The following is a 17,147-nucleotide window of genomic DNA, read 5'->3' as shown; positions in this document are numbered from 1 at the left end:
TCATAACTGAGCTTCGGTACTTTGTGTTGCAAATATTTCTAATGGGGGCACTGTAGCCAATCATTACTATTTTAACCTCACTTAACCTTTACACTGTTAACTTCTTCAGTGTGCTTTTTAGTTTGTGTCTGTTAACAACAGTAGCTCAGTAACTATTCCAGACACTTTTAGCTAAGCTGTATACCACAGCAGTAATCTGGCTTAAGGCACAGACGTGGTGGTAGACACCTCACTAAAGCAATTTCTGCAGACCCTAAACATCAACAATTAAAATGACTTGTGGGCAATTCTTTAGCTTCAGGAGTCCATTTACATTCATGTAGAGGAATTAAACACACAGGGTTTTTGCAAATACAAGCTGCTCTAATGATTCTTACATACATGCTTCAGTAAAAAAAGTGCTAGAACAGCAAGGTGTTTGAAGTATTTATTGTGGAATCCTGTACAGAGAATGTTTATAAACAGACTTAAAACTTGTGAGGAACAAAGGTGAATTTCATGAAGCTGTAGAAGTAGCCATTGTTTCTTCATAGGTCTGGAGGGCCAATTGTATATAGCCTTCTCTCTGTGATTCAGTTTTTGCAAATGCCTGCAAACATGACGGGAGAGACGTTAATGTACAATTAAGAGCATCCCTGAATAATGGTATTTCATCATTCCCATGGTACATCAGCCAGTGACAACCTGAATCCTAGAGCAGCTATATATAGTTTTAAAAATGGCACAAAGCCCCCAGCAAACCAGCATGTGTAACAGTTCTAGTTACTCACTTCTTAAGTAGAAATTAGACTGAAACTCAACTTCTGCTCTTTAGAAGCTTTATGTAGTTACATAACCTTAAAGTGGAAAAGCATACCTTGATCAGATCAACTCCTTGAAGCTTCCCTTCCTTAGCTTCTTTTGCTGATGGACATTCAGGATGAAGCATGTGATACAGTGTAATTAAACTCGTAGCATCATCCAGCCTAAACAAATAAAGGCTCATTTGTAGTATTAGCTTTCCCTCAATACTTAAGAGGACTTAAAGAATATGTACTTTGCACACCACAGGCTTTCTTAAACTGCTTTCACTGGCTATATGCTAACTGGGACATCTAGCTCAACAGGCATCCCATCTATTGCAAAGGCAACCTGTTCAAGAGAAGGCAGACCAGAAGCATGCGAGCACCAACACTCATCAGGTAAGGTACTTAAACGTAGCCATACTGCAGTTTAAGCCTGATGCTTAATTAAGCTGAAATCTGTGAAATACAATTAATTACCCAGTAGCAAGGATTTAGCAGAACAACTGCAGAAACTTACTAACATGGACTGCAGTAACCAGCACGTTTTACAGATGCAGTATTAGAAATCTTGTGACACCTCAGCCCTCAGCTGCATTTAGAACTTGAACAGATGCTTTACATAAATGCAAGCATTAGCCAAAGTGTGTGGTAGATAAAGATGCTCCTGACTCCAGTAATGTTAACTGTCCACACATTTCAATTTTTCCTTTAACAATTTGATTCTAAAACTGGAACTTTTCTGTATTGCTTCTTATACTTGAGTTTAAAAGTAAGATCTGACCACCTATTGAAAGCTTCCAACTTTAACAGGAAGGTTAAAGAAGGAAGAAAAAGGTGTGCCAATCTTAAAAGCCAAGAAACTTGTTAGGCTTTAAGATCAGCCCTGGCCAGAGCTGCTATGGTGCTTCCATTCAGCATCTATGTAACTAAAAGTTACAGGTAGCCTAAGATTTCATGCAAATGAAAACATGTTACACCTTACAGAAATACTTTATTTTCAAACACTGGTACTTGTTGTTTTCTGTTTAGATAACCAGAATTGATAAGTGACAAAACACCACTTACAAGTCTCTGTTGATCATATCTATTAGTAAGCCATCCGTTTTCTTTCTGTTGACTAGATACCATACCATGCCTCCAAAATGTCTTGTTGAACGGAGCAGGTCGTATTTGGCATGTTTCTCAATGTCATCATACGTCCGATGATGAACCTATACACAGAAAAGTTTTCACTCTCATCAGCATAACCGGAGCTGGATGACAGTTTCTCCCCTCTACATCTCTGAGTTTCTATGTATTTCCTCCCTAACGTGCAGGAATAAGCAACAGGCAACATTAAAGCTTTATACATGTTATAATTCAAGGTAACACTGGGATGACCTAAATTCTTGCTACTAAGGGGTAGACATCTTTATGTTAGGAGAAAGCTAAATACTAGCTGTGTGCTAAAAATCTGGTAAGGGAGGGACATCTCCTCTGAATCTTCACTGCTGTCAAGTTGTAATCTCTCCCTTAAGGAGCAAAGAGGTGAAATTTGACTTTGAGGAAAAGGGACTTGAAAATCTCTTAACAGAAGTTACATTCTTAGTGCCTTGAGAAATTACTACAATTTAAAGAGAAATAAACATTTTAAAGGCAAGTATAGATTAATCTATTCACCAGTAGCTAGGTTTCTGCTAGAATTGTATTTTTTGTACCTGGTCTTTGCCAAAAATAATACAGTGCTCTCAGTTGCACTATCATTTATTATCTACCCTGTTCTTTCAAATCCCAGTGCAGCAGTCAGCATGACTTGAGTGAGCACAGCTCTGATTGTGGTCACTTACAGGCATTATCATAACTTCCGGTTTGATACCAAACCCCCACTATGTAAGGGCTATTTTCATGCATCTGTAGTTCTTTGTATACTGTGGAAATTACTTAAAACAGAATACTGTGTTACTTTTCTACAAGAAAAAAAAATAAAGAAGATAACAGGTAATCTATACAGGGAAAAAAAGAACATGCAAACAGCACCTCTGATGCCTAGATAATGCTGATGGTTACTGCTGTGGGAAACCAGGACATGGTTATAGAACAAACCCTTAAGTTATTCATTAATGCTATTTATACTAGAAAAAAAGGAAAGTGAACTCACTCTGATATAGTCAGCTGAATCTGGCTCAAACTGAGCAATGCACATGTTGAGGACATCCTCATGACGGTCTTGCTGAAATACGGTCTAAAACAACAGTTCAAATTCAGGACTACATTCTGAATCACACCATTCCAATGCTCCAAAATCAAAACAGCAGCCACAACATTTCTGTTCTAGGCAACACTTATACTGAGCATCCCCCTTAATCACAAAACAAAATGAATAAGACTATAGGAACTGCTTTAATGGTATTGTATTAATGTTTCTTTGATTTCTTTTCCCCTGAATTTTTCAGATTAAACATGTGATTTCATCAAAGCAGAACAAATTAGATGTGGATTTCTGGTATAACAAAATATTTGCACCTACCCAGTATTTACCTTGCCCTAACCTGAAACTTCATTACAAGTACTTTAACGAAGTTTCAATGATAAGCAATTGTTCAAAAGAAAATTGGAACAGCTTAAAACCTAACAGCAGACTGGTTTACTCAGAGTTACTCTGTCCATCTAGCACAGCTTCACTGTCCGAGCACAGTTATATAAAAATCATCGATTTCCAGACCCAAAGATCTTACCCCAAGGTGCTCATCCTTGAATAGCACTGGGGGAATAACTCTGCGCCCTTCTTGTGGGAAGAATATCTGTATCATTCTGTCTCGCTCGTCCCAAGTTGCTTTGCGTAACACACCATTCGGTTCTCTAACAACAATGAAACGTTCCTGAAAAGAAGGTAAAAAAAGCATCATCGCCCAAAGTCTGCTCTCTCTGTAGCCAGAACCATTGCAAAAAGATCTTATTTTGCCAAAGTCCTTCTCTACCTAAACTCACACTAAAAACACCAGTTTCTAGTTGATTGATGCTATGTGCTAGATGCATCATTTCTCCCTTGATACCTGCTCACCAAGTGCTATATTTTCACTTTTATTTTACTGTGTGACATAACTGCATGCGCCCACGCTCAGAGCTACAAGTCTGTGAAGTTTACATAGATAACCTAACTAGTAGTGAGAGAAAGGAGCTAGTGTTGCTGCCAGCCTGACTGATGCATTTAATAACACATACTGAGCTAAGAAGGGAAGAGTCTTGGACTTTTTCAGCTGTTTCAGAGGTAGGTGCTAGAATCAAGTAAGGGCAAGTGCAAAACAAAAAATACAAGTAAAAAAAACACACTTGTATCTCTTCACAAGCATATTTGATTTAGCACACAGGAAAGTCCATTGGAATGAGGAAGTTTTCAGTACACTGAGGCAGAAGAATAAATAGCAGGTACCTGGAGAGAGTTCTCAGATGGTGTAGTAGATCAGAATCACACAATTCTTTCGGGTTGGAGATCATGTAGTTCAACTGACTACAGGCATTTAAATGAATTCTACTCTCCTGATCATGACCCTTAGAACTCTGCCATTCAGCCAGTTCTCAATCCACCTCACTGACCATTCAAGTAACCCACATTTCCAAAGCTTACCTATGAGGATGTTACAGGAAACAGTGCCAAAAGCCTTGCCGAAATTGAGGCAGATATAACCCACTGCTCTCCTCTGTCATGGTGACATCTTGCCATGTCATCACAAAAGGCTATTAGGTTAGTCTAGCAAGATTTACCCTTGGTGAATCCATGATGACTACTCCTGACGACCTTCTTTTGTTCTAGATGCTTGGTGATGACCCCCAAAATGACCTGTTCCATCTCTGTTCCAGGGATGGAGGGGAGGGTGACTGGCCAGCAGTTTTCTGGGTCGCCCTTTTTGAAGATGGGAGTAACACTGGCCTTCCTCCAGTCATCAGGCACCTCTCCTGATCTCCATGATCTTTCAAAGATGATGGAAAGCAGCAGAGCAACAACATCTGCCAGCTCCCTCACTACGCATGGGTGTATGCCATCAGGGCCAGTGGATTTATGGGTGTCAAGTCTGACTAGCCTACCCCTAACCCAACCCTCTACGACCAGGGGCAAGTCTTCCTTTCTCCAGCCTGGGAGACTGGGCAATTCATTTCACGGTATTATCACCATATGCATGTTTGAACCATGGAGACTTCTGAGAATAATAACTACTTCTTAAGAAATTTTCCAGTCTCTTACTAAGGGCACCTAAGACAATCTGGATGTTTCATTAAACAAAGCAATCTTTACCCCTATGCTCCATAATTCTATTTGACAACTGTTTCTTCACAGCTTTCCTGAGAATTTACTTTATCACTTACTCAGCTTTCCTCTGCCGCTGTGAAGTAACTCCATCTTCTGGTCTATGCCCAGTAGTAAGTAATCCAGTTCCACAGAAAGGTTCTATGATGTGTGGAGGAGCACGCCTAGCATATCACAAGCATCTGCTTTTGAAATAATTAGCCAACTACCCCACAGCCCCCCACCAAGACTGCTTTTGAGTACTGGAATGTCAGTCACTATCAGTCATAAACAAACATTTAGAAATACATTTCTTTGTATTCCCTTGTACCAGCCTGAACTTGCAACTCCTCAGGCTTTTTACAAACTAACAGAACGATACTTTATTCAAATCTAAAGGTTAATTTGAAATTAAGAATGATAAAGTCTTGAAAGAATACACTGTTACTTACACGATGTGGAACAGAGTAAGTTAAATCTGTAAAGATATATTTTGTAGTTTCAGTTCCTTCAAGTAATTTGTCTTCTGCTAAGACATCATCAATTGGCTCTCGTTCATCCAAAACAGGGGGCATCATTAGTCTTTCTTTAGCTTCCTCAATGGCTTTTCTTGTGGCCTTGGAAAAGGAAAAAAATAGTTAAATTTTACAATTAAATAAAAAGCTAAGATACAATTTTTGGACAAACATGAGAAGTGAGACACTAATTCCGTCTGCAAGTAGATGAATCACAACTGAACAATATACCACGACTGTAGCTTGGGCAAACTGGTGGAGTTTGTTCCTAAACAAAAAATGTATATATACTACTGCAAACGCCAAGTGTATTTCAGTTATTTTATCATGGCAAATTTCCTCCAAAGCATAAGCCACAGTCACCAGTTTAGGGAAAGAGAATAATTAAGAAAACCTGTTACTCAAGAAAACAAAAGAGCATCTGATTTCCTTTCATATTCCACGATAAATCAAGAGAATTTGTATAAATAAAGCTGACTATTTAAAGTGGAAAAACACTGATTTACACAAAACCTAAATGCTCCGGGCTTAGTGAATACGTGGCTGGAGGCCACTCCAAACTCACGGAAAAGGACCTGAAGGTTTAGATTGACAGAGCTGAAAATGAGCAGCTTGTGCCCAGGCAGCCAAGAAGCCACCATCATCCTGGCTTGTATCGGCATAAGTGTGGCAGCAGGGGAGGTTTAGATTGGATATTAAGAACAATTGTGGTCAGACATTGGGACAGGCTGCCCAGGGCAGTGCTGGCCTTGTCAGTGCTGGGGAACAGTTGGACTTGATAATCTTAAGGATCTTTTCCAACCTAGCTGATTCTATGGTTCTAGGAAACGAGTAAAGAAATCAAAATGTTTTCAACAGCAGCATTAAAGGAAGCAGAAACACAAACTGTTACAGGACCACTACAAGCTTTTTGCTAAATCCAAAGCTTATATCAACAAGAAGCTGAGTAGCCTACCTCTTCCAGCTGAGCTTCTGTCATCAGCTTGTATGTTGGTGGCTTAAGTTCCTTCTTCACCGGCCTAAACACTTTCTGCAGGTTGAGCCCTGTCATTTTGTAAAGCAGATTCTGAACCGCTTCATCCGTGAAGGCAGGCTTGGCGGCTGTCCCTCCTGCAGGAGCATTTTACACTCTGTTAACCCAGCCGGCGGGAAGCTGCGGCAATACCACCCCCTCCCACTGAAGACCCAAAACAGCCCCACACCCCTCCTCCCGCCCTCCTCAGATCACCATGAAGAGCCTTTGCAATGAGAGAGCCCGGTGGGGGATCCCTGTTCCCATCCCTTCTTCCCTCACGTACCGCCCGCGGCCGCCGCGTCTTGCCCGAGGCCCCGTCGGGCGCGACAGCCCCATAGAGCCCGCGCCGCCCGTGACAGCCTTGTGGGGACCCACGCGCTGAGCGCCGCCATCTTACACACACGCCCCTTCCCTTCCTGCCGCCCCGAGGTGCGCCGGGAAATGGAGGCACCCTTCACCTCAGCGTCTTGTCAGAGCGGGGCCACAGGGGGGAGCTCACCTAAGGGGCAAAGATACGCAGCCCCTCCCCGCGCGGTTTTAAACCGAAAAATCTCTTCCAGTGTGTTTGTGTGATTAAAACGCTGCCGAGGCGGAGGTGAGGACAGGTTAAGGTGGGAATTCGTTCTGTTAGAGCAAGTAGCGGGAGCAAGATGGGGAGCAGAGGGAGCCGTCTGCTTCCTCAGGTGGGAAGGGGATAGAGCAGAGCTCTAGGTTGGCAGGTCTCCTTGCTTCTTGGGAAAAGGAGGAATTGAGGCCAGCGTGCACACTTGCCACAATTAAACCAATGGTAAACAGCAACTGCTCAGGGACTAGAAAGCGTGTGAGGTGATAAGTGGGTTCATTTCTTCAGAGGAGTAATGGAGCTGGTGGAGGGTGTCGAGTGTAAGTCTGATGAGGAACAGCTGAGGGACCTGGAGGGTTTTAGTCTGGAGAACTGCTTTTCAGGAGGCTTGTGTGAGAAAGTGGCTGGTCTCTTTTCCCAATTAACAAGGGGTAGGATAAGAGGAAACTACCTCAAGCTGTGCCAGGGGAAGTTTAGACTGGGTATTAGGAACAATTCCTTCCCCAAAGGGTGCTCAGGCACTGGAACAAGCTGCCCAGGGCAGTGCTGGAGTCACCGTCCCTGGAAGTGTTTACAAACCGTCTAGACGAGGCCCTCAGTGGCATGGTTTAGTGATGGCCTTGGCAGTGCTGGGGAATGGTTGGACTTGATGATCTTCAAAGTCTTTTCTAGCCTAGCTAATTCTATGATTTTATTAGCAGCTGCTGGGCCTGTTGTCTCTCTGGTTGGTCAGCTGGCAGGGCAGGGGCTGCCTGCCTGAGAGGGAGAAATATGGTGGTAAATTGTGTCAAATTTAAAACCACACATGGCTGTAGTGTATCTGCTAATTTGGCACTTGCATGGTGATTGAAGGGGCAGTTTAGTTGCCACGTGGTTGATTTTCTCCCTGGCATGTAATACGAGGGAGCTCCAAAGGACGCCAGAAGCAGACATGCCTGGAAGTACTTAACCTCCTGAGGAGTGTCTGTATCATGCACTGCCTCCCTTAGTCCCTGTTTCTACAGGTGCTGAGTTTAGTCTTTTCATGTTGAGGGAGCTTTAACATTTTTGTTAATGAGGGCAAATTGTAGAGTCACAGCCTGATTTGGGGTGGAAGGGACCTTAAAGCTCATCCAGTTCCAACCCTCTGCCACGGGACACCTTCCACTAGACCAGGTTGCTCCAAGCCCTGTCCAACCTGGCCTTGAACACTGCCAGGGATGGGGCAGCCACAGCTTCTCTGGGCACCCTGTGCCAATGTTTAAATGCGTGTGTATATATATATATAAAACTGTATATAATATCAATAATTGCATTGAAGCATAAAATGAAAATTTACACTTATATCTAGTAGGCACAGCAGATCAGATCTAATGGCTGTGAAGAGAGGGTATGCAGTTGAAATGGTTATTTCATTACAACTATAACTGATTTCTTATAAATGAGTCTGTTTTAGGGATTGAAAGTTCATTATTACTCAGAAGTTTATTTTCTCTAGCTGGCCTGTATCTTCTACTGTGACTGTCAGTCTTACAGACTGTTGTTAGGGGCATGTGAAATAGAAAGAAAACCTATTATCAGCAGGCGAGTCTTTGTACGGGGACCCTGAATGCTTCTAATTTTACAATGCCTAAAGCCACACATTGATGCAGTCTGGCTGATGACTTCCTGTCCAAACAGGAAATATTTCATCTCCAGGAGAGGAGATTTGAAAACACAAGTAATGTGCTTAAATTCTGCAGATTTCTAATTGGTTTAAAGGTAAAGTTTATTGCTTTGCCAAATCAAAAAGTAAATTATGTTACTTCTGAAAATGGAAATTGAAGTCTTGGAGAAAAGTTGTTTCTAATAACAGATCTTCATTATCTTGGGGAGTATTGCTGTCCTCCTCTGCCTTACTCTGTATTCAAACACATGTGCTGGGTTGAATTTTATGTTCAAGCTTTTCAATATCCTGGCCTTTGCACTCTCGGAAAGGTTGCAGGAGGGCATATTCTTCTCATATTTGTATTGGTAGCATTAGGTTGAAATTGCTGAGAACTGAAGAGTGCGAATGAGCCCTTAATATTATTCTAATGTGATTTTGTGCATAATTTGTTTAAATAGTGCTTAGAAAATGAAAAAAATAATTTTGAGGAAATGAAGAAGGTGTTGTTTTTCAGTTCTTGCTTCGAAGATCTCTAGGGTGAGAGCTAACACCCTATAAGGGAATTGGGAAGTTATTTGGCGACTTGCCTAAAAGCCACTTCAGACCTGTTCCTGAATTTGGATGGCAAGCTAACGTCCATTTAAATTCACAAAAGTGCTTAGAAAAACAACAGAATTTATTGGGCTATATCCAGGAGAGGTTAAATTCACAGTCATTCTGTACTGGAGTAGTAACAGCTGCTGTGAGGATTAGCCTTTTGGCTGGTGGGATGAAAGGAAATATTAACTAATTATACTGTAGATGGAAGTATAGCAGGTTAATGTAATTTGTAAAATAAAATCACCTTATATTGAATAGGTTGGTTATATTTTATGTATTGTTTATATATGTACTGAAGTAAGTTTTAAACAGGATGTTTTATATTGGTAGACTTAAAAATAAAACAACGCCTTGAAGAATCAGTGGTGTAAAAAACTGATAATGAAATAAAGAATCTTTCTCAGCTTTTGGTATTATTCTGAATGCATCCCAGGACAGTTGCTGTTGGGAAATTACAACCATCTGAGGGTGGGTGGATGTCCCCTGTGAAAGACACTGGTGGTCTAAGTCTGGATCCTATTGGAAAAGTGTCAATACAAAATTACCTCCACAGTTGGCATTAATTTCCTTTGTGTTGATCGTTTCAGGAGAGCAAAAGGATCAGATGGCTGCTGAGAGTGAATCAGCTTGGTTAACATCTTGGGGGAAGAGAAGGCAAACTGGGAGCTTAGGAGCTTGCATTGTTGCTTTGCCTATTTAATTGATAAAATAAGGGGTGGTAGTTTGGCAGTCTTTCTGAATAATAAATGTGTCAAATTAGTAGTAAGAAGTTGTTAGGAAGGAAGGATTCTTTGTTAGGAAATAATACAGGGTAAAATACCAAATGTAAGTTTTGGTAACTGTGCAGCCAGCGGCTGTAAGAAAGGGTGCACTCAAGGCAGGCTGTGTACGTGTCCACAGTTGATGACATGACCTTTTTAAAATTAATGGTTGGTTCTCTTGATCCTTGTAAGAAAGAACCTGACAATCCTGTGGAACATTTTTTCTGGGGCAAATAATGGACCAAGTTGGAAGCTCTTTTTACTAAACCTGCAGGGTTAGTATGAAGAGTAATTATTTTTCACAGAGAAGGCAGAGAGAATGCTGAAGTTGGACAGATGACACAAAGCTTATTATATCATTTAATATGATAAGCATTTAAAATAAAGGCTTTTAAAGGAACATGTAAAGGTTTTGTCTCCCCATGTCCATAGACGGAGTGGGGTATTATTTTTCTGAAATAATTGGGGTGGTCATTTGAAGTAGTCACCTCTTTTCAGGCATGTTACCTGCAAGCACCTTATTTGCTAGTTTCTTTTGTTGGAGGGAGAGTATTATTTTCTCAGAAATTGCCTTTAAGATCTGTAGCCATGAATTTCATTGCCATCCAGAGCCCTCGTAGCTGTTTTGATGTTGATGATGGTGGTGGTGATGGATGAGCCTTTGCTAATACACCAGAGTGGGTATTTTCTGTCTTAAAGACCATATAGATACCTGAAGCTGTTTTAGTTTCAAATGCCATTGTGACACTTGACTGCAGTGACATGTCTGTGTGTCTGCAGAACTGTGCTGAGCCAAACCTACCTCTCAAGGCAGTTAGGGGTAGTTCTGAAGGACAAAGCCCATTTTCCCAAATAATAAGAGATGCCTACTGGAACTGAATGATGGAACCCAGCTGTAGCGATTATCATCCTGAGTCATCAGCTGCCTCCTGTTGCCTATGGAAATATCCTTAGTGAGAGGGAATGAGAGGGAAACTGCATGAGATTTCATGCAGAAATCTCCCAAGTTGGTTTCTTTGGTGCTGGCAGTTTTAGGATGTACTAGTAGTAAATATAGGTTGAACAGCAAATTGTGCCTTGACTATTTGACATTTTTATTTTGAAGTTGAAGAAAAAATGGCAAACCAAAACCGATTATACATGCTCTTTATTTTAAATATCCGGCCTGGTTTTGGGGGGAGTTTATACTGCGCACATGTGCTATATTATCATGGGCCACAGGGGGGCAAGATTGAGGTTTTAAAAGTAAAGAATGGAAGTGCCTGAGGAGTTACAGTGGATAATGTAAATGAGCTCTCTTCATTAGTGACCCGGATTTGCCTCTGTCTCACATAAAGCTGCCATAATCTCACTTTAATAATGATAAATTAGATAGATACAAGTACTGTCTCCAGCAGTTGAGATTACATACATTATTTATAGTAGGGATATAAATCCCACTCCAGTTTATATTGTTTTCTTTGCCACACTGAAACAGCTTGAGCCAAAGCCCATTAAAGCCATTGGAAGTCATTCCCTGACTTCAGCAAGCTCTTAATTCAGAGTCTGTATTTTTCAAATAAACTTTATTCTTCCTTCCCACCCTTGTAATAAGTATCCTTTAAACATGAGTTGTCAGAAAAAAATAGTAAATATTTGGTATTATTCAAAGTAGGGTAGAATTAAAGTAATTGTTGTTTTCCCCATTCTTAATCCTTTTTTTACCTCCCTCTCATTCCATCACTATTTAAAATCTTGTCCATCTGAATCCAAGCACTCACCAGGGCATTGTGAACTAAATCTGGCGTCCAGCAAAGACTGTTATATGCAGGCAGGACGGGACCTACCTGATATCTTTATTTCCTAAGTAGAAGGACAGAGCAGGAGTTCTGGTGGTTGGTTTCTTTCATATTTGGGACAAGAATGCTTGGAGGAGAAAACATCTTCCAATTCAAAGGTTAATTAGAATTTTCTTCTCTTGCTAACAAGAGTGGTCAGTGCCTTTCTGTCATAATTATCTGTTTGTCACTGAAACCTAACAGAATATTCTGAAACATGCCCCGTCCAGATTAAACCTAGATGGGGGTGATGTGCTTTGCCTGGCCTATTGGCAAAGGCTTCAGAAAAACCCAAATCAGATGTGTCTACTAGTTACACTTTATCATATTTTGTCATTCTCCCAAAGAAGCCTGCAGATAATGATTTTCCTGCTTTTTTTTTTTTTTTTTTTTAATTCAAGCTTCACCAAGACTATTGTATCACATTATGGTTTTTCACTTATTTTATCAACGAATTTTCCTGACACAAGCTTATCCTCCTAGTTATAAACTAACACCTATTCAATGGTAACTGCAGAATTTTGTTTATTCCAGCCTTTTCTCAGCTGAGTTTATGAACCACTTCATCCTTCAGTTCTTTCACAAGTAGGTGTATGTATTATTCTGCTGAGGACTTGTTACAGTTAAATAGATTATTTTTTCCCAGATCTGGTTTGGTCTCATAATTTTCTTTGCTTATTTTTTCCAGTTTAAAGAACACCTCACAACTGGTCATCTTGTGGCTTAGTGATACCAAGAAACCACTCTTAACTATGCCATTCTCTTCTTATGTCCTTATTACTTCTGATACTCCATCTGTCTCTGGGATTCTTTCACAAGTTCACTTCTTCTCGTCTATGTAATTATTTTTCTTCAAATCTCCTAATTTTATTTCACATGGCACCTAAGCCTTCCTGTTTTCATCTTGTATTACTTTGAAATCATCTGGATATTTTAGTTTGTTTTGCCACCTTGATTTCTCTTCCTTCTTTTCCCAAATTTATTTTCATGCATAAAAGCTCCTGTAGTTTGCTATTTAACAGCCTGTGTTTTTTTAACTTACTTAGTTGTTGCTGTTAATAAGGGCAATAGGTAATTTTGGCTTGCTGTTTTGTATTTGAGTAGCCTACATGTCAGGGTCAGTTTTTTTTTAACCTATTCCTTATCCAGGCCATACTAAAGTTTTTATACTGTTTTATATAAAATCCCCTCTCTTCTAAAGGTGGAGCTGCATGCGGGGTAGGGATTGTTTTTTCTGTTTTTGTTTTTTTTTCTGGTTTCTTTCTTCAAGCCCACCCCCCCCCCTTTGGATTCCTTTGGATCCAGAGTGTAATACAAATTAAATTTGCTTAGGCAAACCCACTGTTCATTTAAAAAAAGTCATTATAAAGACAGGATCCTGGGGGTCTGACAGAAAAGCTAAAACAGCTGTGCACTCCAGTACAAACAACACATAAATCTACAGTATCTTCTCTTCATGATCAAGTAAGTGAAAGAAAAGGCTCACAAAGTAAAAGGTATTTTTATCCCCCAGAAGCAGAGTTAAGAGAATTCAGTGGCAGGTTAAATCTCAGCCATTTCTGTCAGGCAGTTAAAAGCTAGCATTTCTTCGTTTGTTTTAAGCAAAAGCATTTTGATGTGCTAGCCAAACAATTCTTTTGACCTGTTAGAAATGAAGGTTGGTTTTAAGTCCAAGATGAAATGGTTATTCAGCTCTTTAGTGAAGAGCATATATGTCAAGTTTTCAGTTGTATTTATTCTTATTTATTCTTGTTTATTCTTGCTACTTTATTTCTATCCAAGCCCATCAAGAAAATGCTAAAACCAAAACCAGACATGGAGTTAATTTGGTCAAATAGTCATCAGATTGTTTTCCCCATTTATTTCCAAGTAAACCTCTTGGTATTTATTAGGTTGCCCACCAGAGTTAATGGGAAGACTCCCATCCAGTTTTGTACAAACTGAGTAGATTACGAGATGTCACTAGATGACTTGCAGAACAGCATGTTCAAAAGTGATTCAGCTGGTGCTATAGCTGCTTAATCTGGGGCAAAATATACATGTGGATTGTTTACAAACTGTAGTGAAACTGTGCACTGAATGAATAATTGCATTTATGCTTCTTTGAATTTTAATAGAGTATGTGTATTGGTAGAAACATGTACTGTGCTATCACAGCTCTTTCTCTTGTAAGAAAGAGTACGTGTATGTGTACTCATAATCTCTGTATGTTTAGCCATGCCATTTTGCAGTACATGATATGATCATTAACATATGTCAGTGTTTGTATATTTGGACTAGGATAAGTGCTTGGATCTTTATGAAGGCACATATTACATATCTACATAAATAACATAGCTGGGCAGCTGGAGAGATCTAGTAGTGGGTTTATAAAATGTTTCAAGGGGAAAAACCCAGCAGATGGCCCAGCATGCCAGGAGAAATATTACTGACAGAAACATAGAAAACACAGGTCTGACTCTGCCCCATGCACTGTATGCACTGTGCCCCCATTTGTCAGAGGGATGAGTGTATGAGCCACAAATTTAAAGTGTGGAATGCTTTCCTTCAAAAAAACAACCTTGCAGCACCAAGTAGAATGAAAATGAAGACTCAAAGCTAAAGGAAAGTGTTAGAAGCCCAAGTGTATGTATCTGGTAATATTTCATTTTTTAGTGACTACACAGCAAAAGGGGAATGGCTTGGTCCTCCCATTTATTCACCCTATTCTGGGCTGCCTGCTTCTGATTGTTTCCCTTACACCCACTCCACACACACACATCATATATTTTCATAAACAGTCTTAGTTTATTATCCAAATGGAAACAATGAATGATTTTCTTTTAGGTTGTTGAGCTGAATCAAGTCCCAGAGGGGTCTAATGAGTGCCAGAGCCTCTGAGAGGAAAAGAATGGAAGCAGAATCTTCTTATTTCACTTGCAGGAAGCCTCCAGATTGTGTCACAACTTTCAGGTAACTAGAGCCTCAAGGCCAAAACTTGTTCTCTGTGTTCAAGCCCTCCTTTGAGCTGTTTTGCTTGTTGGAAAAATTTTGGTCTTCCTGACAGTCACTAAACAGAGTCAGTGATTTTCTTCTGTCTTCTTTTGTTTTAAAAGCGCAACAGTTCAGGCCACATACAAATTCAGGATCTGACCCTGAAAGTGAGGTTATGTGTTCCATGGAAAAGCAAATCGGATACTGTCCCCTTTGCTCTGCAACAGCGCAAAGGTTTCCTAAACCTGACAAGGTATGATTGAGATGCAGCCAATCCACATGATATTTTACAGTAGAATTTTGCAGCACTGAGATCACTTCATTTTTCCTGTGTACTCCAGTGCAGCAGAATTACTTGCAAACCAAGTACAATTTACTTTGTAAGTAGGGAGTGGAATTTTTGATTGATACTTACAAATTAAGTAGGTTATTGCTTGAGGGGCTTTAATTTAGATCTAAAAACTAAAAGGACAATTTGAGTGCTGGGGCAGCAAAAAATAAGTTGTGCTCCTGTGAGCAACAGAGCAATATGAGATCAGTATTGTATAACTTTGCCTGCGTCTGAAATGAACTGTGCATTTGCTGTGCATATTTAAGCCCTAAGGGCGGAATATTTGCCCCAAAGCAAGGCATAATTTTATTTAGTTGTTCACTCTTTTTCATTATAATTTTTTTTTTTAATTTGTATCGTATACCAAATCAAACTTCTAAATGCTGGTATAATATGTGATTCTGTGCAAAATACTGTATGCTCTTATATCTCCTACTGATGCAAGTTAGATTCTGCTTATCATTCTTTTGCCTTCTCCTAATAATTTCCCTAGTGCTACTCCAAAAAAAGAACAGTATCTTCCTTGTCAACTATTAGGTGTGATTGTTTTATCACTGTATTTCTGAAAAACAAAACTAATCTATGTTTTTCATTGTGAAATCATCTGGACAATCCTTTCGAAGTTCCCAAATTTATTCCTTGTGAGGCTACAGAACACTAGATGTCACTGTGTGGCTGCGTGTCGTACACAGAAATGACAGTAGCACAAGCCTCTCAACACATGAAAGAATCCTAATCTTTCAAAAATATTTGTAATATTGCCTTTTTATTATGAAAACAATTAAAACGTGTAAATGCTCGATTTTTACACTCTAAAAGCATTGCAAAGCTTCTTTTCCCTGCATTATGATTACATGGGGAACATTTCTTAATGAGTTAGAGTGGCAAGTTCGTTTGCTCACTTTTTGGTCTACTGTAATGCTCTCCAATTGATTATCTACCAAAAGAGAGAATTTTTATTTCCTAATATCATCAGCATCCTCCTTACTGTAGAACAGGAAGGAAGGAATAACAGCTGGGGTGTTGCCCTTTTCTATCTCCTCAAATAACCTTTTATTGAGTGCCTTGGCTTGAAAGAGAATGGACATCTTAAAAATTAAGTAAAAGCAAACCGTGTTAGGTAGTAACAGTACTTTGAGCTCTAGAGTCATCTTGAAGACAACCAGTGCAACAGTTGTTACTTTGTCAGTATTTGATTGGGTTTGGATGATTTCAAAGGAAGTCGTTTCAAAATCACTGATCTGGCGCAGCTAATGTGGCAGTCAGAGGGGCCCAATCCTGCATAGGGTCTTTAATACTGAGTGTGGTTAAGTAACATAGTTAAAACACGTCTAGTGCATTGTTACTGTATCATATCCTACCTCTGTTTCACTGCTTTGGTCTTTGTCACTCTGTGTGGGTCACAATTCCTAGCTAAGATCTGTTGATAACTGCCACAGACTTCTTAGTGACTCTGGGTCAGTCACTTTGCTATTTAGTATTTTTTTAACCCCCCATCTTTGACATACAGATTGATTGGATGAGTCGTTACAAAGAAGTATTACTGTATGTATTCCTATTTTCATTTCAGTTGGGCACAGCAAAATATATTAAATTTAAAAAAAAAAATCCTTTAAGTGTTTCATGGGTAGCTGTCACGTAAATTTAAGGGCTTAGGACCAGGGATTATATTAATTTCTAGTAGAATTTTGCATTACCTGTTCAATACCTTTGTGATTTTTTCAAACAAACCTACACTTTAAGATGCTCCTTGTTTATCCAGCAAGTCCCCCTCTGTCCTGTTTGTCAAAGTAATTATCTCACCCTACAGAAATGGAGGCAGAAACAGTTTTTAGAATATAAGATTATGATATGACTTTATTGTGCCTATGTACAATTTTGCATGTAGCATATTATTGCT

At 39.8% G+C, this 17,147-nt stretch overlaps 1 protein-coding gene across 1 annotated transcript; it reads right to left on the bottom strand.

Annotated features, from left to right (window-relative positions):
• Positions 1 to 415: 415 nt before the first annotated feature.
• On the bottom strand, positions 416 to 7,000 carry MRPS22 (mitochondrial ribosomal protein S22). Its single transcript, XM_061465445.1, has 8 exons — positions 6,860 to 7,000; positions 6,517 to 6,671; positions 5,499 to 5,663; positions 3,500 to 3,643; positions 2,923 to 3,006; positions 1,851 to 1,996; positions 857 to 965; positions 416 to 589 (listed from the first exon to the last, which is right to left on the bottom strand). Exons 1-8 carry the CDS (start codon positions 6,966 to 6,968, stop codon positions 497 to 499), a joined length of 1,005 nt encoding a protein of 334 aa, XP_061321429.1. The 5' UTR covers positions 6,969 to 7,000; the 3' UTR covers positions 416 to 496.
• Between the last annotated feature and the right edge of the window lie 10,147 nt (positions 7,001 to 17,147).

Source organism: Pezoporus flaviventris, unplaced genomic scaffold (assembly GCF_033815535.1).
Source record: "Pezoporus flaviventris isolate CSIRO_AGI_PZ_B2104156 unplaced genomic scaffold, CSIRO_AGI_Pfla_v1 ptg000040l, whole genome shotgun sequence".
Taxonomy (NCBI): domain Eukaryota; kingdom Metazoa; phylum Chordata; class Aves; order Psittaciformes; family Psittacidae; genus Pezoporus; species Pezoporus flaviventris.
The sequence above is the reverse complement of the archived record's forward strand: the minus strand, read 5'-3'. Positions and strand labels throughout refer to the sequence as shown.